The sequence below is a fragment of the Symphalangus syndactylus genome, chromosome 20 (assembly GCF_028878055.3).
Source record: "Symphalangus syndactylus isolate Jambi chromosome 20, NHGRI_mSymSyn1-v2.1_pri, whole genome shotgun sequence".
Classification (NCBI taxonomy): Eukaryota; Metazoa; Chordata; class Mammalia; order Primates; family Hylobatidae; genus Symphalangus; species Symphalangus syndactylus.
In genome coordinates, this window is record NC_072442.2 from 65,042,999 (window position 1) to 65,061,980 (window position 18,982).

At 54.6% G+C, this 18,982-nt stretch overlaps 3 protein-coding genes across 8 annotated transcripts in view; 1 reads left to right on the top strand and 2 right to left on the bottom strand.

Annotated features, from left to right (window-relative positions):
* The window catches only part of LOC129470483 (transient receptor potential cation channel subfamily V member 1), an 85,155-nt gene extending 79,723 nt beyond the window's left edge, over window positions 1-5,432 (top strand). For 3 of the 5 annotated variants that reach the window (XR_010118311.1, XR_010118309.1, XR_010118310.1), the window contains exon 2: window positions 5,043-5,432. The gene's annotated coding sequence lies outside the window, so the exon portion shown is untranslated. Of the gene's footprint in view, window positions 1-1,187; window positions 3,858-5,042 lie in introns of those variants that run through there. The other 2 variants (XR_010118308.1, XR_010118307.1) reach the window with 2 other exon arrangements.
* A 1,034-nt stretch (window positions 5,433-6,466) lies between these two features.
* On the bottom strand, window positions 6,467-18,759 carry LOC129469502 (TBC1 domain family member 3G-like). 2 transcript variants are annotated; one of them, XM_055256172.2, is made up of 15 exons: window positions 18,649-18,759; window positions 18,299-18,371; window positions 18,054-18,136; window positions 16,747-16,786; window positions 16,193-16,273; window positions 15,633-15,740; window positions 15,197-15,306; window positions 13,893-13,941; window positions 13,246-13,366; window positions 12,440-12,531; window positions 11,980-12,045; window positions 11,418-11,517; window positions 10,896-11,048; window positions 9,478-9,916; window positions 6,467-9,437 (listed from the first exon to the last, which is right to left on the bottom strand). In XM_055256172.2, the coding sequence occupies exons 2-15, from the start codon at window positions 18,368-18,370 to the stop codon at window positions 9,305-9,307; spliced, it is 1,647 nt and encodes a 548-aa protein (XP_055112147.2). In that variant the 5' UTR covers window position 18,371; window positions 18,649-18,759; the 3' UTR covers window positions 6,467-9,304. The 2 variants fall into 2 exon arrangements, with proteins under 2 accessions (XP_055112147.2, XP_063485751.1); XM_063629681.1 differs by having other exon boundaries at window positions 9,310-9,916; window positions 11,980-12,051; window positions 12,437-12,531.
* The window catches only part of LOC129469507 (uncharacterized), a 29,580-nt gene continuing 28,976 nt past the window's right edge, over window positions 18,379-18,982 (bottom strand). Inside the window, exon 7 of the mRNA XM_055256183.2 lies at window positions 18,379-18,802. Coding sequence (XP_055112158.2) covers window positions 18,389-18,802 — 414 coding nt within the window. The 3' untranslated portion in view covers window positions 18,379-18,388. The remainder of the gene's footprint in view (window positions 18,803-18,982) is intronic.

An 18,982-nucleotide genomic window follows, 5' to 3' on the forward strand; every position in this document is an offset into this window, starting at 1 on the left:
TCTTTTCCTTGTCCTGGCCTCGCAGTAGCCTCTGTGCTGGGATCGTGGCTTCAGCTTAAGCAGAAATAGCAGGTGCTCGATCGATACCATCTTAGCACTCAGCAGTTAGTTGCATACCTCAGTATGTCTCGGTGGGGGAATTTAACAAAATGCCTCAACTGCTTTGGTACGAAGTTTTTTTTTCTTTTAACTGTGAATTTTGAAGCTGAAGGGGAAGCTTGTGAGAGAGAAGCATCTGCCAAGACTTCGAGCTTATTTTTAGGTCCTCATCCTCTGATGTTCTCCTTCTGAAATGACACGGAGTCAGTCTGGGGGGCAGAGGTGAAGTGGAGACGGAAGGATTTTCCAGGTGACCGGGGCCAAAACCACCAGAACATCCACTCTGCCGCCACTGTCTGGTGAAAGGATTCATGTAAAAATGTTCGAGGTGGAATTATAAAAATAGTAACCATAAGTGTTAATCTTAAATAGCAGAAATAGAAACTTGGCCTTCAGATAACATGGCGATTGATTAGTTCATCTGGCTTGAGGCAAACTGAGGAGTCCGGGCCTAGCAGTGCCCTCTGGGCCGGTTTCTCTGCCCTGGGCCACTCTGTGTGCCAGACTAGCTGGACAGATAGAGACTCTGTGCCCCTGATGGGGCTGGCTGGGGAGAGGTGGGCTGGGGTGTGTGAGGCTTCACCATCCACAGCAGCCCCTGCCCTCCCAGCTGACCCAGGGAGTAACCGCACGCTCTAAGCCACAGTGGTCGGGGCTGGGCGTGGACCGCTGGAGAAGAGAAGATTTGAGGGGGACTGTCCTAGAGGCAGGAGGAGCGGATGTGTTCCAGAATGGGCAGAACTAGGAAACTGAGAAAGATTTTGGCTCAATAGAATCCAGCAACTGCTCCACATGTTGGAGATGTGTAAGCAGAAGCTGGTCGAGCACTTAATGAGGAATGTTGTTGAAAATGGTCATTGGAAGAAGTTTAAGGTCCCTTTTAGCCTGGAGATTGTACAAATCAGCATTCCACATCTGGAGTTAGCGACCCGCATTAAGCCTGAACAGACATCTTGGTCTGAAAGGAAGTGGTTTGGATTCATGACGCCACGCTCTACACTATGGAGCTGGGAATTCCAGAATTGCTTTGACTCAGATATTAATGGAGAAAGTTATATCCTTTAGTGGATAAAGCCATATCTGTTACGGATAAAGCCATATCCAGAACTGCTTTGACTCAGATGTTAATGGATAAAGCCAATTATTGATTTCTATTTGCCTAACCTGCCAGCTTTTGTCCCAGCGGCGAATGGAGAGCCACACGGATGTTTGTCGTCTCCCACGTTTTGGTGATCTGCTGTCTGTGGGTCTCGATGGAATTTGTTGGCAAGACCGTTTTCTGTATTGGATATTCTTCCCAACAGTGTCCACCCCAAAAGGCTTTCAGCCGAAAGGTCTGAGCCTAGGTAGGTTTACCAAGGGAAGCCATGAGTCAAGAAGCATCAGAGTGAAAAGGATCACTTCCTTTATTTTACCCGCAGGGGCTAATGCTCCGAGAGGAATGTGTACTTGGGCAAGGTCATACAGGAAGGTCATATCAGAGCTGTGCAGGCTGGAGTGTCCTGATTCTTGGACCACAGATGTCTCCCTGAGCCATTATTTATTTATTTTTGAAAAGCACAGTTATTCCATCATTTTGAGTCTTTCTTTGTAGTTGGCTTACATTGGGGGGCAGGACTGTTTTCTCAGGTGTCTCATTTGGCAGTCAGCATTGTCCCCTATGTTCCCTATGACTAGCTGAAAATTCAAGTGTGCCCATAGGGGTGCACAAAACCACACCCACACCCACACCCCCACACACATACCCACACCCCATTAAACCCATGGGTCTATCAGGACATCTTAAAACTCCGTGATTGGCCGGGCGCGGTGGCTCACGCTTGTAATCCCAGCACTTTGGGAGGCCGAGGCAGGCAGATCACGAGGTCAGGAGATCGAGACCACGGTGAAACCCTGTCTCTACTAAAAAAAAAAAAATACAAAAAAATTAGCCGGGCGTGGTGGCGGGCGCCTGTAGTCCCAGCTACTCGGAGAGGCTGAGGCAGGGGAATGGCGTGAACCTGGGAGGCGGAGCTTGCAGTGAGCCGAGATTGCGCTACTGCACTCCAGCCTGGGCGACAGAGCGAGACTCTGTCTCAAAAAAAAAAAGAAAAAAAAGAAAAAAACAGACAACCCCATCAAAAAGCAGGCAAAGGATATGAACAGACACTTCTCAAAAGAAGACATTTATGTGGCCAACAAACGTGAAAAAAAGCTCATCATCACTGGTCATTAGAGAAATGCAAATCAAAACCACAGTGAGATACCATCTCACGCCAGTCAGAATGGTGATTATTAAAAAGTCAGGAAACAACAGATGCTGGCGAGGCTGTGGAGAAATAGGAACACTTTTACACTGTTGGTGGGAATGCAAACTAGTTCAACCATTGCGGAAGACAGTATGGCGATTCCTCAAAGATCCAGAAGCAGAAATACCATTTGACCCAGCAATCCCATTACTGAGTATACACCCAAAGGAATGTAAATCATTCTACTATAAAGACACATGCACACATGTTTATTGAAGCACTGTTTACAATAGCAAAGACATGGAACCAACCCAAATGCCCATCAATGAAAGACTGGATAAAGAAAATATGGTATATCTACACCATGGACTACTACATAGCCATAAAAAGGAAAGAGATCATGCCCTTTGCAGGAACATGGATGAAGCTGGAAGCCATCATCCTCAGCAAACTAACACAGGAACAGAAAACCAAACACCACATGTTCTCACTCATAAGTGGAGTTGAACATTGAGAACATATGGACACAGAGAGGGGAACAACAAACACCAGGGCCTGTTGGGGGGTAGGGGGTGAGGGGAGGGAACTTAGAGGATGGATCAATAGGTGCAGCAAAACACCATGGCACACGTATACCTATGTAACAAACCTGCATGTTCTGTACCCGTATCCCCCCCCTTTTCTTGGAAGAAATAAAAAAATAAGAGGGCTCTATCCATCATGGCTGTTGGCTGTCAAATTATTTTGAGTGAATAGAAACCCATGGTTCCACCTGGAGAACAGAGGGTATAAATCCCTCCTGTCCACCACACAGGATTTTCAGGAGGAGGCACTGACAGAATGGATAGGAAAGAGCTGACGTTGTTACTATCATTATTACCGATCAGCCTAACTCATAGGTATATGCAGTTCTTCATTCCTTTGAGTTATTTCATAAGGATGGCTGTTCTCAACTTGAACGCCAAGTCTTGAATGCTTGTCTTGATGGGTTGTGGAACTTGCAACCGATTTGTTAATAAGTGAAATACTGCATTTGGTGAATTATTTACTTAATTCAGATGATTCCCAGAATAACTTCCTTCACTGGGATGTATCTTGTTGAGTGGCAACAAAACAGGGATTGTACGTGATTCCCATCCTAGCTTAATAGGCGTTAGTCCAAAACTCAGGAATGTGCCATCCGTGGGGATGTTTTGGGTGGATGGGTAGAAAAAGGGTGGAAACCCTTGTCATAGGATATATTTCTGGGAAGGAGATGCCTAGGTCAATAGGTTTCAACATTTTTATGGTTCTTGATACTGTGAAAAATTACCTCCCCAAAGGATTCCATCAATGTGTTCAGCCTTTGAGATTGTATGCTACACCGTTTACAGAGCTCTTTCGGTCATGTTGGTTATTGTTTTGTAGGTTTGGTGAGTGTCGTACCCCAGTTTAACAGGTAGGGAGATCGAGACTTGGAGACAGACGGAATGACATGTGAAGTTCACAATCCTTTTTCCTGGCCGGAGGATCCAGGTTCTCTGAAGCTTAGTTAGTCTAGTATCAAGAACGACCATTTTTCTCACTGCACCGGCACCCCCTCTGACAGTAACAGCAAAGTTCTGCAGAAAGGATTCAGTCCAACTCAAAAAATGTATCTCACCTGCTATGTGTGAAGATTTAGAACCAATTCAACGACAATTGAACATGAAGTACGGGCAATGACAGATGATACAAATATAAGAATTTCTTCCACTTAAGATGGTGGTAGGAGGGGAGAGGGACGTGAATATTTATAAAGTTCCGTGCACTTTACATACATGTCTGATTTAATGTTTATAGCAACCCTTGTTACTGTCCAGCTGTTCTCTTTCATTGGTTTTGTTTTATTTTTTAAAACCATCATATTTTGTTATTTCAAAACCATCATACTTCTTAAACCTGTGACCCCACCGCTTCCGTATCAATAGCTGTTGTTGGTTTTATCCCATTTTACAGTGAAAATGGAAGCCGTAGGTTGGAAACACCTTCAACTTCTGACCACCAAACCAGTGAATTTATTTGCACCCACATTCCTAAGTTTGGTTGCCTTCCCCTTCCTCCCTCCCTCCCTCCGTCCCTCCCTCCCTCCCCTCCCTCCCTCCCTCCCTCCCTCCCCTCCCTCCCTCCCTCCCCTCCCTTCCTCCTTCCCTCCAGGGTTGCCTGTTGAATGTTGTTAGGAATCTAAGTACTGAAGGGAAACTGCCTGGGTTTGAATTTTGTTCTGTCCCTTGCACCCTGCCTGGCTTCAAATCCTAGCTCTGCTTATTCAGTTCTTTTAAGGGGATGATCTTTGAGCAAATGTCTTAGCTTCTGTTTTCCCAAGTAAATGGACACAATAGTTGCTACCTTGTGAAAGTGTCATGTAATTGACCAGCATTTACCAAGTAGCATCAGTGTTCAGTTTCAGTCATTGGTGATTCTGCAGTTGGACTGTGAGGGGGTGTTGGGGTGGGGGGTGGTGTGTGTGTGTAGCACTTCATTGCGTGGAGAAAGGAAAAGATACTTTTGATAACTGACAGGCAGCTTTTCTCTGCTTTCGTGTCAAAAGGGAAGAAGGGAGTTTGGAGAGGGAAAGGAATTCTCTGTAACACTAAGCTCTCTTCCACAAAAACAGAGGTACAGAATGTGTAATAATTTACAGAATTTCTAGACTTCAAGGATCTGATTTTTTTAAATTTACTTTTATTTTTTCAGGTTGAGACTGAGCTAAAGTTAATCTGTGGCGACGTTCTGGATGTACTGGACAAACACCTCATTCCAGCAGCTACCACTGGCAAGTCCAAGGTTTTCTATTACGAAATGTAGGTTCTATACTAACAATTAACAAGTGTACTTCAATACATTTAAACATTCTCAGGAATAATTGGCTTTGTTTCTTTTTTTTCTTAGGCATTTAATATTATTTTCCTTATTAAATGTAACCAAAAATCCCACAGAAATTAACAAGAGGAGGAGCCTCTAAATATCAACAAAATTATCACTTGATAGACTAGAATTAAACAAGCAAATGATTCTAAGAAATGGCACAAGTGTATTCATCATAAAATAAAATTTCTACATGAAACATTTAGCCATTCCAGACCATTTCCGTCTGTGCAGACTCATCTTTTCCTGTGTTTTGCAAAGCCCAGCTAGAGCAAGCAAGTTCTTCCCAATGGGTTTTTCCCATCTCTGGTTGCTTGGCTGGCTGGGCTTCCCCTACAAACCCCCTTCCTTTCCCCTAGGCAGGGCCCGGTGTCCCCATCCTGAGGAGTTGAGCTCATGAGGGCATCTGACCAGGAGTAGCTATTCCTGGTGCTATTGTCATTGTCCTGTTTGATGTGTGAACATGGCTGCTGGCTCTACAGAGATTTGACAGGTAGCAAGGAGGTTTCTTTTCAAACTTTCCTTTGGAAGTCAGACTTGGTGAGGATCTTATGCCCACTTTTTCCTAGCTCTGTGGTGTCAGGCAAAGTCTCAGTTTCTGCAAATTGGGGTTAAGAATTCATACCTCACAGCAGTCTTTTGATAAATAAATAAGATCTTTTTTTTTTTTTTTTTGAGACGGAGTCTCGCTCTGTCGCCCAGACTGGAGTGCAGTGGCGCGATCTCGGCTCACTGCAAGCTCCGCCTCCCGGGTTCACGCCATTCTCCTGCCTCAGCCTCTCCGAGCAGCTGGGACTACAGGCGCCCGCCACCACGCCCGGCTAATTTTTTTTTGTATTTTTAGTAGAGACGGGGTTTCACCGTGGTCTCGATCTCCTGACCTCGTGATCCACCCGCCTCGGCCTCCCAAAGTGCTGGGATTACAAGCGTGAGCCACCACGCCCGGCCTTCTTAATTTTTTTTTAAGAGATAAAGTCTCACTCTGTCACCCAGGCTGGAGTGCAGTGGTGCAATCATGGCTCACTGCTTCCTGGAACTCATGGGCTCCAGCAATCCTCCTGCCTCAGCCTCCTGACTAGGTGGGACTATAGGCACACGCCACCGTGCCTGGCTAATTTCTTGGACTTTTCTCTAGAGACAGGGTCCACCCATGTTTCCCAGGCTGGTCTGACTTCTAGACTCAAGTGAACCTGAACCTCCCGCCTCGACCTCTCAAATTGCTGGGATTACAGGTGTGAGCCACCACACCCAGCCTGAATTTCTTATGTGCCATGCTACTACAAAACGTCATTATTAGGGGCAGCAGGATGGAAGGTGTAGGAGGACGCTGTAGTGCCTTTACAATATTTCTTTTTTTTTTTTTTTTGAGACAGAGTCTCGCTCTGTCGCCCAGGCTGGAGTGCAGTGGCGCAATCTCGTCTCACTGCAAGCTCCGCCTCCCGGGTTCACGCCATTCTCCTGCCTCAGCCTCTCTGAGTAGCTGGGACTACAGGCACCCCCCACCACGCCCGGCTAATTTTTTTGTATTTTTAGTAGAGACGGGGTTTCACCGTGGTCTTGATCTCTTGACCTCGTGATCCGCCCGCCTCAGCCTCCCAAAGTGCTGGGATTACAAGCGTGAGCCACCGCGCCCGGCACACCCGGCTAATTTTTTGTATTTTTAGTAGAGACGGGGTTTCACCGTGGCCTCGATCTCCTGACCTCGTGATCCGCCCGCCTCAGCCTCCCAAAGTGCTGGGATTACAAGCGTGAGCCACCGCGCCCGGCACACCCGGCTAATTTTTTGTATTTTTAGTAGAGACGGGGTTTCACTGAGGTCTCGATCTCCTGACCTCGTGATCCACCCGCCTCGGCCTCCCAAAGTGCTGGGATTACAAGCATGAGCCACCACGCCCGGCCTGCCTTTACAATATTGCTGTATATCTAAAATCATTTCAACAGGAAACATTGATTTCCAGACGTGAAGGTGGTTCTCCTTCCATGAGTTTAAAGTACAAAGGCAGGCTCATGGTGTCATCAAAACCTTCACGTTTTGAAATAAATGTTTCCTGTTGAAATGATTTTAGATATACAGAAATATTGTAAAGGCACTACAGCGTCCTCCTGCACCTTCCATCCAACTTCCCCTCATAATGACTTTTTTAAATTTTATTTTTATTTTATTTATTTATTTATTTTTGCACACAAAACAATAAACATTTTCTAAAACTACATACTAACAAAAAGATGCATATCAAACATATTAGGAAGGTTGCACATGGGAAGACGGGGAATAGAAATGGGGGGTGGGAATTAAAGAAAATAAATGAGAGAGGGACTTTGTATGGATCAATGATAATAACTCAATCCTCTATTTGACAAAGAAGAAGGAGAAGGAAGAGGAAGAAAAAGAAAGTGGGATAAAGGATTAGAAAGGGAGGAAAATAGAAAAAATTAGAGTATGACTCCAGGGTAGACCTGTTTTGTTGTCGCTTGGTTCGTTGGTTGGTTTGACAGTTGTGTTTTTCATATGTTTCGCCATGTTGGCCAGGCTGGTCTCGAGCTCCTAGCCTCAAGTGATCAACCCGCCTCAGCCTCCCAGAGTACTGGGACTACAGGCGTGAGCCACCACATCCAGCCCCCACATTGCTTCTGGCCTCTGTGGTAGACCTCCCAGACAGGGAGGCTGGGCAGAGGCGCTCCCCACATCCCAGACGGGGCGGCCAGGCAGAGGTGCTCCTCACTTCCCAGATGGGGCGGCTGCGCAGAGGCGCTCCTCACTTCCCAGACGGGGCGGCCGGGCAGAGGTGCTCCTCACTTCTTCACAGACGGGGCGGCCGGGCATAGACGCTCCTCACTTCCTAGATGGGGTGGCGGCCGGGCAGAGGGGCTCCTCACTTCCCAGACGGGGCGGCCGGGCAGAGACGCTCCTCACTTCCTAGACGGGGTGGCGGCCCGGCAGAGGGGCTCCTCACTTCCTAGACGGGGTGGTGGCCCGGCAGAGACGCTCCTCACTTCCTAGACGGGGTGGCGGCCCGGCAGAGGCGCTCCTCACTTCTTCACAGACGGGGCGGCCGGGCATAGACGCTCCTCACTTCCTAGATGGGGTGGCGGCCCAGCAGAGGGGCTCTTCACTTCCCAGACGGGGCGGCCGGGCAGAGGTGCTCCTCACTTCCCAGATGGGGCGGCCGGGCAGAGGTGCTCCTCACTTCCTAGACGGGGGGGCGGCCGGACAGAGGTGCTCCTCACTTCCCAGATGGGGCGGCCGGGCAGAGGTGCTCCTCACTTCCTAGACGGGGGGGCGGCCGGGCAGAGGGGCTCCTCACTTACCAGACGGGGTGGCGGCCGGGCAGATGCTGCAATCCCAGCACCCTGGGAGGCCAAGGCAGGCGGCTGGGAGGCGGAGGCTGCAGCGAGCCAAGACCACGTCACCGCACTCCAGCCCGGGCCACACCGAGCCTCCTTCTGCAGTCCCAGCACCTCGGGAGGCCGAGGCGGGCAGAGCAGTGGAGGTCAGGAGCTGGAGACCAGCCTGGCCGACATGGCGAAACGGCGCCTCCAGCCAAAGGAGAAAAACCAGGGAGGGGTGGTGGCGCGCGGCGGCAATCCCAGGCAGCGCGCAGGCCAGGGCAGGAGAATCACGGGAGCCGGAGGCAGGGAGTCTGCAGCGAGCCCAGTTTACTCCAGCCGGGGCCACAGAGGGAGGGAGGGAGGGAGGGAGGGAAGGAAGGACGGAAGGGAGGGAGGAAGGAAAGGAGGGAAGGAGGGAGGGGAAGGAAGCCCTAATGACGTTTTGTAGTAGCATGGCACATAAGAAATTCAGGCCGGGTGTGGTGGCTCACACCTGTAATCCCAGCAATTTGAGAGGTCGAGGCGGGAGGTTCAGGTTCACTTGAGTCTAGAAGTCTGAGACCAGCCTGGGAAACACGGGTGGACCCTGTCTCTAGAGAAAAGTCCAAGAAATTAGCCAGGCACGGTGGCGTGTGCCTATAGTCCCACCTAGTCAGGAGGCTGAGGCAGGAGGATTGCTGGAGCCCATGAGTTCCAGGAAGCAGTGAGCCATGATTGCACCACTGCACTCCAGCCTGGGTGACAGAGTGAGACTTTATCTCTTAAAAAAAAATTGAGAGATGTAACATGAGTACAATCCTATTAACTAAATAATAAGGCCCTGAGGTGGGAGTGCACTGCTCCTCGTCCCTAGCTGCGAAGGAGGTGTCCTGGTCGGAATCAGTGCTGGGTGCACTGCAGGGCCCGGAAGTCCATGCCCACATTGTTCAGTTCGGCGAGAGCCAATCTCACTCCCTCGGCAGAGTGTTCAGCCTGCCAGCAGGTGGCCAGCTGGTCCTCCTGGGATATGGCACGGACCCAGCAGCTCTGTTCGAAATCATAATGGGGGAACCAAGGGCCCCCTACATCCAGGTCCATCAGGAGACGGGGCATGGAGTTCCACTGCAGGAATCTCCAGGAACCCTGAGGTCCTCCCTGAGCCAGGGCCGGGCTGGGCACACCCTGAGTGCCCACAGGGTAGCTGTCTTCCCGGACAGCCCCACCAGGACAGGGTGTGGAAGAATGAGGTGCCCGTGGCGGGAAAGCTGACCAAATGGGCCGCTGGAACCGGGCTGGTGGGCCTGGAGGGGCCTGCCTGTCCCCCTTGCAGAAGGTCTTCCCGCCACGTGAAGCCAGCACAGGCCCGGGTGCCGAGGACCCTTGCTCGGCTTTGGCTGAAAGGAAAGCAGATGTGGTCAGCGTCTCCAGGGAGCCCATGCAGGCCTTTCCGGGCTGGGCCCCACCTGCCTGCGTCTCTGTAGTCCTCGGGGTCTCCGTGTGGCCCCCGTGGCCTGACACTGAGGACAAGCCTGTAGTCTGCTGATCCCAGAGGGAGGGGTATGCGCTCCCTGGCATGGCGAAGCTGTCGTGGCATGGCGGGTGGCTCCTGGGACTGCCCCCAGGGTTGGGACTGGCTGTGGGTTTCCTTCCACACACATTCGTCCCAGGGCTGTTGGGCCTGGGATACGGCCCCCAGTCAGAACTCAGGTGGGAGGGTCCTTGGATGTCACCCAGCCCCTTGCCACCTCACATGGGGACCCGTCTCTGCAGTGGGTTTTTGGGCCCGGACGTGGGTCACCCTCTGCCCTCCTGGGCTGCCCAGTCCATGCCAGGGCTGACTGTTCCCACATCGGGCTGAATTCTTGGCTCTGGCTCTGGGCCCGGAGTCCCGCCTGTGCCCTCTCCCTGAATGCTCTGGGGGTCAGGGACCCCAATTCCCTTGTCTCCCTGGCTCAAGGCTTGTTGTCCTGGCAACCTTGGAGGAGCGTGCAGGAGTGAGGGGCCTCTGCTGCTCTCTGAGGCTGTGGGTGCTGGCAGGGAGAGGCGGGGTCTCCCACAAATGGGTCTGGCTCCTCTAGTAACTTTGAGGGCCCTGTGAGGGGGAGAGCCAGACACCGTGGAAAGTGGGGGGGGCTCGAGGGAGGGTCTTGCCCACATCCCCCTCCTGCGTGCACAACACGTCCAGTACACAGGCACTGAGTGCCTGCCCTGAGGACCGGTGGGCCTCCTGTACTTTCTTAGAGTCCAGGAGGAAGAGGAGGAAGAAAAGGTGAAGAGGAAGGCCCAGGTAGTAGGGTTGCAGGTCCCGGGCCCTCCCCCACTGTTGACTGCCCCAGAGGGTGACATGGGAGGGGACACGGCACTGGAGCCCACCTGAGGGTGGCAGGTCCGCTTGATTCCTCCCTCGTTTGTTCACAGAGGCCCTGACGTGCTTGAGCACCGTGTCATCATCCCTGGCCCAGTGACGGCAGAACTGGCTCCGAAAGCACGCCCACAGGCCAGAACTGGATGTCTCCTTGAGGCGCTCTAGGGACAGGGTGGACATCAGGCCAGAAGAGTTCCCTGGGAGGGGGCCAGCCCATACCCCGTGGCCACTTCAGCCTCTCACTGGGTGGTGCTGGATCCTTTTGTGGCCACCCCCGGGGTCCAGATGTGCACAGGAGGCTGTGACTGGGGGGCGATCTGGACAGGGAAGTGCCCGCCACACTCCTGACTTTCATCTGGGTCATGTGGCGGATGGGCTCGCTGTCACAGTGCCCTTCCCGGCCCACCTGGCCAGACCTCCCTCTGAGCCAGAACAGGGGATCGTGAGGACAGTGTGAGGAAGCTGCCTTCGGGCCAGTCGGGGTCTGACCCCGGGGCTCCCCAGGCCCCATTGGGCACACGTAGACTTACTCTTCTGCACCTCGAACGCAATGGTGGTCATGGGCATCCGTGCTTGTTTTCCTTGTAGCAGGTACACGTCCCACAGGCGCAGGGTCAGCCCGAGAGAGATCTGTGGAGACAGCAGGCGTGGGAGAACCTGGCCCTTCCAGGCTGGGACTGGTGGCTCGAGCTGTGCCCATTGGGGTTTCAGTCCCCAGAGTCAGTGGCCTTCCCCATGAGCGTCGCCTGGGCCCTCCAGGACGCTGGGTCAGGCAAGGTCTTGCAGCTCCTCATGGGGGGCACTCATGTGAGTGGAGATGTGGCTCCTGGAGAGAGGGGCCTGCCCAGCGCTTGAGGCTTCCCTGAGCCCTCTCGAGTCGGGTCCTGGCGCAGTCTGCCCATGAGGCTGGGCCTGAGCCCCAGCCATTGCCCTGGGATGACCCCTCTTAGGCAGAGGGTTTTGCTTGCGTGTCCTTCGGGGACCCGCCTGAGCCTCCTGTGGGCTGGGGTGAACCAGACTGCCGGACTGAGGAAGCAGGGCACTGCAGGGCAACGAGGGTCCCTGAGCCAGGGTCTCCCTATGCCACCTTACCTTCATTAACATCCGGAGAAGCCAGCCTAACGAGAAACACTGCCCGCATAGACCAGCGTCTATGTCCTGGTCCTGATGGGAGCAACAGAGGTGCTCAGGCCACTGGGCTGCCCTAAAAACCTCCCTCTTCCAGGGCCTCTGAAGAACCTATGCCTAGTGCAGAACACTGGGCAGTGTCCAGGGCTCCCCGCCACACCGTCCCCTTCCCGCACTCTCGGTGGACACACTGCCCTTTGCCCTGCTCTGCGGGAGCTGGGGCCCCATCCCTGTGCCTCTGTCTCCTCCAGGGCAGGAAAGGAAACCAACTCCCAGCCCATGCAGAACCCGGCATCCCAGGTCAGGCCCTGGCTGGGACTCAGCCAGTCACCAGCCCCACGAGGGGCTCCAGCCCCCCTGCTCCTCCAGCCCCACGGGATGCAGGGCCTCTGGGGAAGAGCCGAGGGGACCATAAACTCACCACATGCCACATGGTCTTGGGTTGTGACGTGGGTACCACATGCTCCTGATGGTCTTGGAGCCCCTGGACTGTCCCGCCATTTGGGCTGTGGAATCCTGAGAAGCCCCCAGCCCATCATGAAATCAGAGCCTTCTCCCAAGATGTGGAGCCATCAGCTGCAAGAGCTGGACAGCTTGAGAGGCTCCCAAACCTGAAGACCTCCCACCCTCCCATCTGGTGACCCCACCATGCGGCCTTTACCCTGGGGAGGTGGGGCGGGAACATCCCCTGGAGCCTGGCTGGAGGTTCCCCTGGAGGCCTCCTGGGCCAGGGTGCAAAAAGGGCAAGGCTGACTGTGAGGTCACAATAGGGTGGCCAGAACAGCGTGGGTACTGGGCTTCCTGGTCATCTCCTGGAAGTGGGGTCGGGCCAGGGGACACGGGATGGGGAGATGCTGCCACCTGGGCTTGCTCGGCCCATTCGTGTGCACCAAGGGCAGCGGGAGCCCTGGCAGTTGGAGGGCAGGAGGACTCTCAGGGAGGGGAGAGTCAGCTGCACAGAATCAGAGCCGGAGGGCGTGGCTCCGGGACACAGAGGGTGGCCACGGGGAGGATGAGATGCCCTCTGCTGATGGGGTTGAAAGGTGTCTGACTTGGGCTGTGGGGGGTCGGCTGCGGACTCCTGTGGGACCCTCAGCAGAGACGTCCTAAAGGCTCCCAACGAGCCGGCGACACAAGGAGAGTGCCTTGGCTGAAAGCCGAGATCACCTGGCCACGGTGGCCGTCCCCGGGTCTGGCTGCGTGAGGCCCCAGGGGCAGCTGTTCACCTACCCTGCAGGGAGTGCCTCTCACTGGCCAGCAGCTGCACCAGTGCCCAGAATGCGTCCTCCTCAGGCAGATACAGGAGGAACAAGGGGGCGATGTGGCTCAGGTTCCTGTGGTAGCCCACCTCCTGCAAGAGCCAGAGTCACCATGGAAGGACATCAGCTGGGAGGGCTGAGGTCACCTGGGAGGACTCATGTCATTGGAGAGGGCAGAGGTGACTGGACAGGCTTCCTCTGATGAAGAGGCTTCCTCAGGATGCAAATTCATTTCATGACAAGAGCCAAGTCCATCAGGCACTTCAGCACCTTGTCCAAAATGTCTCCTGAGACCACCATCCTGCGTGTGACGCTGCCAAGCTCCCAGGCTTTGGGGCAGCCCCAGGAGGAGGGCGTCATTTCTTGTTCTGAGAAGTGGTGGTCAGGCCCAGGTGACACCAGGAGTCCAGGCCCCAACTCCTTTGTGTCTCAGCTTGACCCCTTGAGACCACCCCCCTTGCTTGGAGGTTTATGCCAGCGGGGAGCTGGAATCCTACCTCCTATAACCTGGTGGGTCACAAATACTAACTTTAAAAGAAGCAATGACACCCCCACCAGACACCCACTCCTGTGAATGTGGAAATACGGCCCGGGAACCTCACTGCCGGGAATACTCACCGGGTTATACTCCGCAGATGCCAGGAGGATGTAGAAGAGTTCCCGCTGCCTAGGAAACAGAGAAAGGGGGCTATGGTTTGGTTTGTGCAGACGCTGTTACTTTCACTTTGTCTACAAATCCTAACGACAAATCCCATTTCAGGTTCAGATGATTCACCAGATAAGCAGTGAGCTCTTCAGGGCCTGAGACTGTTGAAGAAATGTTTCAGTAAAATCCACATCCGTGACATGCAAATAGCCCAGTTGTAGTGAGTTGACCGATCCTTTTCACTCTGAATGATTTTTTTTTTTTTTTTTTTTCCAGTTTGCGCACATGCCAGTTCAGTCTCTGGGTGTACAGTTCCTCCACAGTTCCAAACCAACGTGCGGAGTCTCCTGGCCACCGCTCCAGCCCCTCCTGGAGTGACTCCTTCATCCTCCAAGTCTCCAGAGTGGCCCCTATGCACCCAGCCTCTCCCCGATTCGTCAGCCCCTGGCCACCCAGACTGCTTTTCAGTCCCTGTGGTTTGGCCTTTTCCAGAATGGCCTAGGAATGGGAATGCTACTGTGGTAGCTTATTGGGTCTGGCTTCTTTCCCTTAGCAAAATGCATCTAGGATCCACCCACGTTCGTGTGGGCATCACTGGCTCGTTCCCTTTTCTCACTGGGTCTTCTGTTTGAAGGGAGGACCAGCCTTGCTCTCCCCACGACGTGTTGAAGGCCGTCCCCGAAGGCTCGCTGTGTGAGTGACGGTGAATCAAGCAGTGAACCTGGCATGCAGGTTTCATGTGGATGTCAGTTTCCAAATCAGTGGGTTCCATATCTGTGACACCTTGGGGACACGTGGTTCAAGTCCATTGAGCTTTGTGAGCCACTGCCCAACTGGCTGCCAACGTGGCTGTGCCGTGTCATGTTCCCAGCAGACCTGGATGAGAGTTTCCAGGGCCCATAATTCTCCCAGCGTTTGGTGCTGTCAGTGTTGTCTGGGTAGGCTCATGGGCCCTCCATCCTGCCACCCTCCCGTGGGTCCTACCACGGGTCCCCGTGGGTCAGGGAGAGCACCTTTCACCATTGTGCATGATTTTCTTTGCTGTCTTCTGTCTCCTCAGGATCCTCCTGGGCTCCGGCCCCACATGTTCCAGCCTGGCCCAGGGCTTGGAAACAGGGAGGTGCTCGGTTCATGGTGCCGGCTGCTCCCTGGGCCAGGAGAGCTCTTGGCAGCTCTGTCATCCCTCCTGGGTGACCCTGGCTTCTGCTCCGGGGAAGTCCCCATCCCTCTCGTTCACCCCATCTCCACTGGGACCCTGTGGCTCCCGTAGGCTTACCTGGCTCCATATCGATGCCTGAAGAAGACATGGTTCTGGAGAGTCCTGCTAACATCCCGGTCGATCTGGTGGATGTGTTCAGATGACCTCTTGCCCTTCTGCTTCACGAGCTGTAGGGCAGGGCCAAGAGAAGGAAGCAGCCTCAGAACAGATGGAAGACTCCCTGCCCCAAATGGCAGTCGGCCCACAGTCAGCACTTTGGGAAAGAAGGCTTCCTTCTGCAGAAAGCTGCTTTTTGGCTTGTTACTGAAGCCAGGGAGGGTCACCAGAGCCGAGTTTTTCTGTCTGTGGTGACTGTATCACCATCTGTGCCCAGGGTGTTCATCTGACCTTCCCCCTCACCCCACCCCCCAGGGTGGGCTTGGCGTTCCCTCCAGCTGGAGACCTGGACCCCTGACACGGCTTGTCCTGTTTGTTGTGCTCTGGCTGAGCGTACCTTGTATTTGCTGGGGTTTTTTAACTTGATTTCCTGAATGTTCAGGAGGACTGACCACGCCGGGCCCCGGATGTTCGTGGGAATTCCCTCGTATATGCGATCTACGAGCTGTGGGCAGAAAACAGTCTGGTGTCACAGGCCACGGGGTGACCCCAGTGAGGACCAGAGCCCGGGGATTCTGGGAATTGTCGGTTTTGGCCCCATGATTCCTCAGTAGAGGTGAGATCGAGCTGGGACACGGTCTCCCTTCCCAGGACTGAAAGAGTGGATGGACACTCAGAGTTGAAACCCTGATCTGAACCTTTTTCTTCCTTCGGGTCACCAGGACATCCCTAGCCTTGAACTCCAGGTGGTCCGAGCCCTAGATTCAGATTCCCTCCCAGCAAGGTGACGCTTGCACGAATAGGCAGGCAATCTGGCGACCAGGCCTGCAGTCCTCCGGGCGAGGACAGTGTGCCACCCGCCCTCTGAGAGGCTGACGGTGCCAGGCCACAGCCATGGGTGCCTGTCCCCTGTCTCTGCAGAGAGTGCTTCCGGGGGCCTCTCCCTCCACACATTACCTTTTCACTGTTCTTGTACGTCTCCCATTCGCCCAGCATCTCCAGCCACTTGCTGTTTCTCCTTGTCTCCCGCCGAATTCGCTGTCAAATGAGGAATGTTGGAGTTAGTGGAGCTGCCGGGCTTCCCAGAGCTGCCCGTGGATGCTGGGTCTTGGGCTCTGGAGCCCTGGTGGGACCCAGCTGGAAGGAGCCAGGGAAGGGCAGACCCTAAGGGCTGAGAGCCTTTGAGCAAATGAGCACCAGTGGGCTGGCTTTGGGACCCCGGGATGTGCCATCCTTGGGCCACAGACACACCAGTCTTAGGTCCCAGCCTCTCGGTGGGGTCCTGACACAAGCGGGCAGCCACCCTCAAGCCAGGACTGTGGTTCTCACTTTGGAATTGTATCAAACTGCCAAAGTTAAATCAACCTGGGGTCAGGTCTCTGCTGCCCCTCCCAGTGACAGAGTGTTGCCCTCACCCGCCACCGCCCAGGCCGGCTGCTTCCTCTGCCTCACTGACCACCCGCCCAGTCCCTACGTCCCTGGACCAGCCCCTCCATGCATCAGGCTCTTACCTTTGCCTCCCGCGCAGTCAGAGAAGGCAGCTCCATCTCACTGTAAGGCAACCCAGGCAGCGCTGAGGACCTGCACAGGGCCTGGAGCCACCCCAGCCTGGGAGCCGACCCCCAGAAAGGACTGGCTCTGTCCCTACCCAGCTCAGGGCTCAGCCCGGGAGAAGGCACAGGGAAGGGAGGACAAGGGCCTTCCTGTGGGGCTGACTCCCAGGAGGGGCAGGACCTGGGAGAAGGAGTGCGGGGACTGCCTGGCCGGGGTTACCGGGGCCCCTGGCGTGGGGGCTGGTCAGGCTGCACAATGGGGCTGCCCATCCTGGACTCGAGGTGGTGCTTACTGCTGGAGCTGAGAAAGGTCAGCCTTGAGATGGGATGGGGGCCGCCCAAGGTGGGCGACTGGGCCCTGACAGGAATCCCTCAGGGATTGGCCACATCACCCCGCCAGGGTCAAGGGAGGCTGCCCTGAGACCTGCCCGGTGTACTCTGGGTGCACCAGGGGCCCATCCCACTTGACAGCCCCAAGGCTCTTGCAGGCTCTGACCTCCCAGCATCCACCTGCCTCTCCCTGCATCTGAGCCACACACCCTGCATTTCAGAAGTGGCACGGCTCATCAGCTCCCTCCCACCCTACTTCCCCTGGGATCCGCTGTCTCTCCATCCTCTGATCCCTGAGGGATGGGCTCCAGGCTGGGCTCCTCTTACCTGGCCCCAGATCCCTTCCCAGCACCAGACCCAGGGTCTTTAGTCACAAGCCCTGCTGCCTCCCCGGCCTCACCCTGAGATGCCTAGAGCGGGGCCCTGCCCGTCTTCTCCCCCATTCTCTTAGGGCCAAGGCCCCCACTGTCCCCACACCTTTCTCCCTTCCCCATGGGGACAGTGAGGGCTGTAGCTCTAGGGAAATGGGGGAGGACAGGGGCAGGTGGGCTCTGAGAGACCTGCTGGACAACAGCCCCGAGGCTGTGGCCACAACCCTTGGATCTCACTGGGGTTGTCTCCTGGTAGACAGGGCCAGACCCTCAGGCTGCCCCGCTCCTCTTGTGCTGACTTGCCGACAGAACTGCTGAGAGCCCAGGGGCCTGACCTAGCCCAGTCTCCATTCCCACCGGCTCCCTAGATGGGCCTTGCACCTCTGGCCTAACAACAACCTCGGGCTGGACCTGCAGGGGAGCCAGGGGGGAGTTCTGACCCTGGAAAGGAGGTTGGCCCGAGCTGGCGAGACATGTCCTGTGTCAGAAAGGCCTTTCTAAAAGCAAACCCATCCCTGAGCTGAGACAGATGCTTTAGGGGTGAGGGGAGCACAGAGGACTCACTGCACAATCCCAAACAGATCCATGTGTTCGAACATTCTGATGAGCACAGGCCCCTTGTCCTCTGGCAGCCCAGCTTGGTGCCCCTGTAACCCAGAGGGAGCCTTGGTGAGGGGTCCAAGGTAAAGGGTGCAAGGGCCTGGGGGTATTGGCCACCCGTCCCTGCCCTGTGCTCCTAGGGAACCCAGGACCCTTTGACCAGGGCGCACTGGAAGAGGCCTCCCTCCAAGAAGCAGACCGAACTGTACCTGTTCATATTTCCTGATGACGTCCTCTCGCTCCTGCGCCCGCCAACTATCTACATCCTCCACCATGTTCATCCTGTGAGACAAAATTGGCTAAAGGTTACACTGTACCCGACAGCTTCGGAGAACACCTGAACCGCTCCCACCGGGCTCCCAGATGCTGGTTGGTTGTGTAACCTTCATTCCACCATTGCACTCTGGTAAAAAGGGGCCAAACCCCATGGCCCACACCTCCATGGGTCTCTGCAGTCTGAAGCCGCAAGCAGGGGTGAGCATCTTCCCAAGGACTCGAGAAGAGTGGGACCTGGACAGAGAATCCCGTTTTCCCCTTATGCCATGAAACGGGCACATACCTGCCCCAGCAGGTTGAACGGTGTCCACCTGCCAAGGGTGAAGGGCCTGTGATGGGCTATTCCAGGGTTGTGGATGCGAACTGGGGTCAGGCACCAGAGGTCTCTGTACGATCAGCCTCCTGGGATACTCAGGGCCACAGAGATGCCCAGTTTCCTATGGGGAACAAGGTCTCTCCTGACTGCTCCGTTCTACCTCGCTCATCACTTGGGCTACCGTGGCCCTTCGGTCTAACCAGTGAAGCTGCTTTAGGAATAACGCCATTTGAGCGGGAGTGTGTTTGGTTTTGGGGATGAGGGATGAAAATGATCTACTGTCTCCAAAGCAGCCACTGCG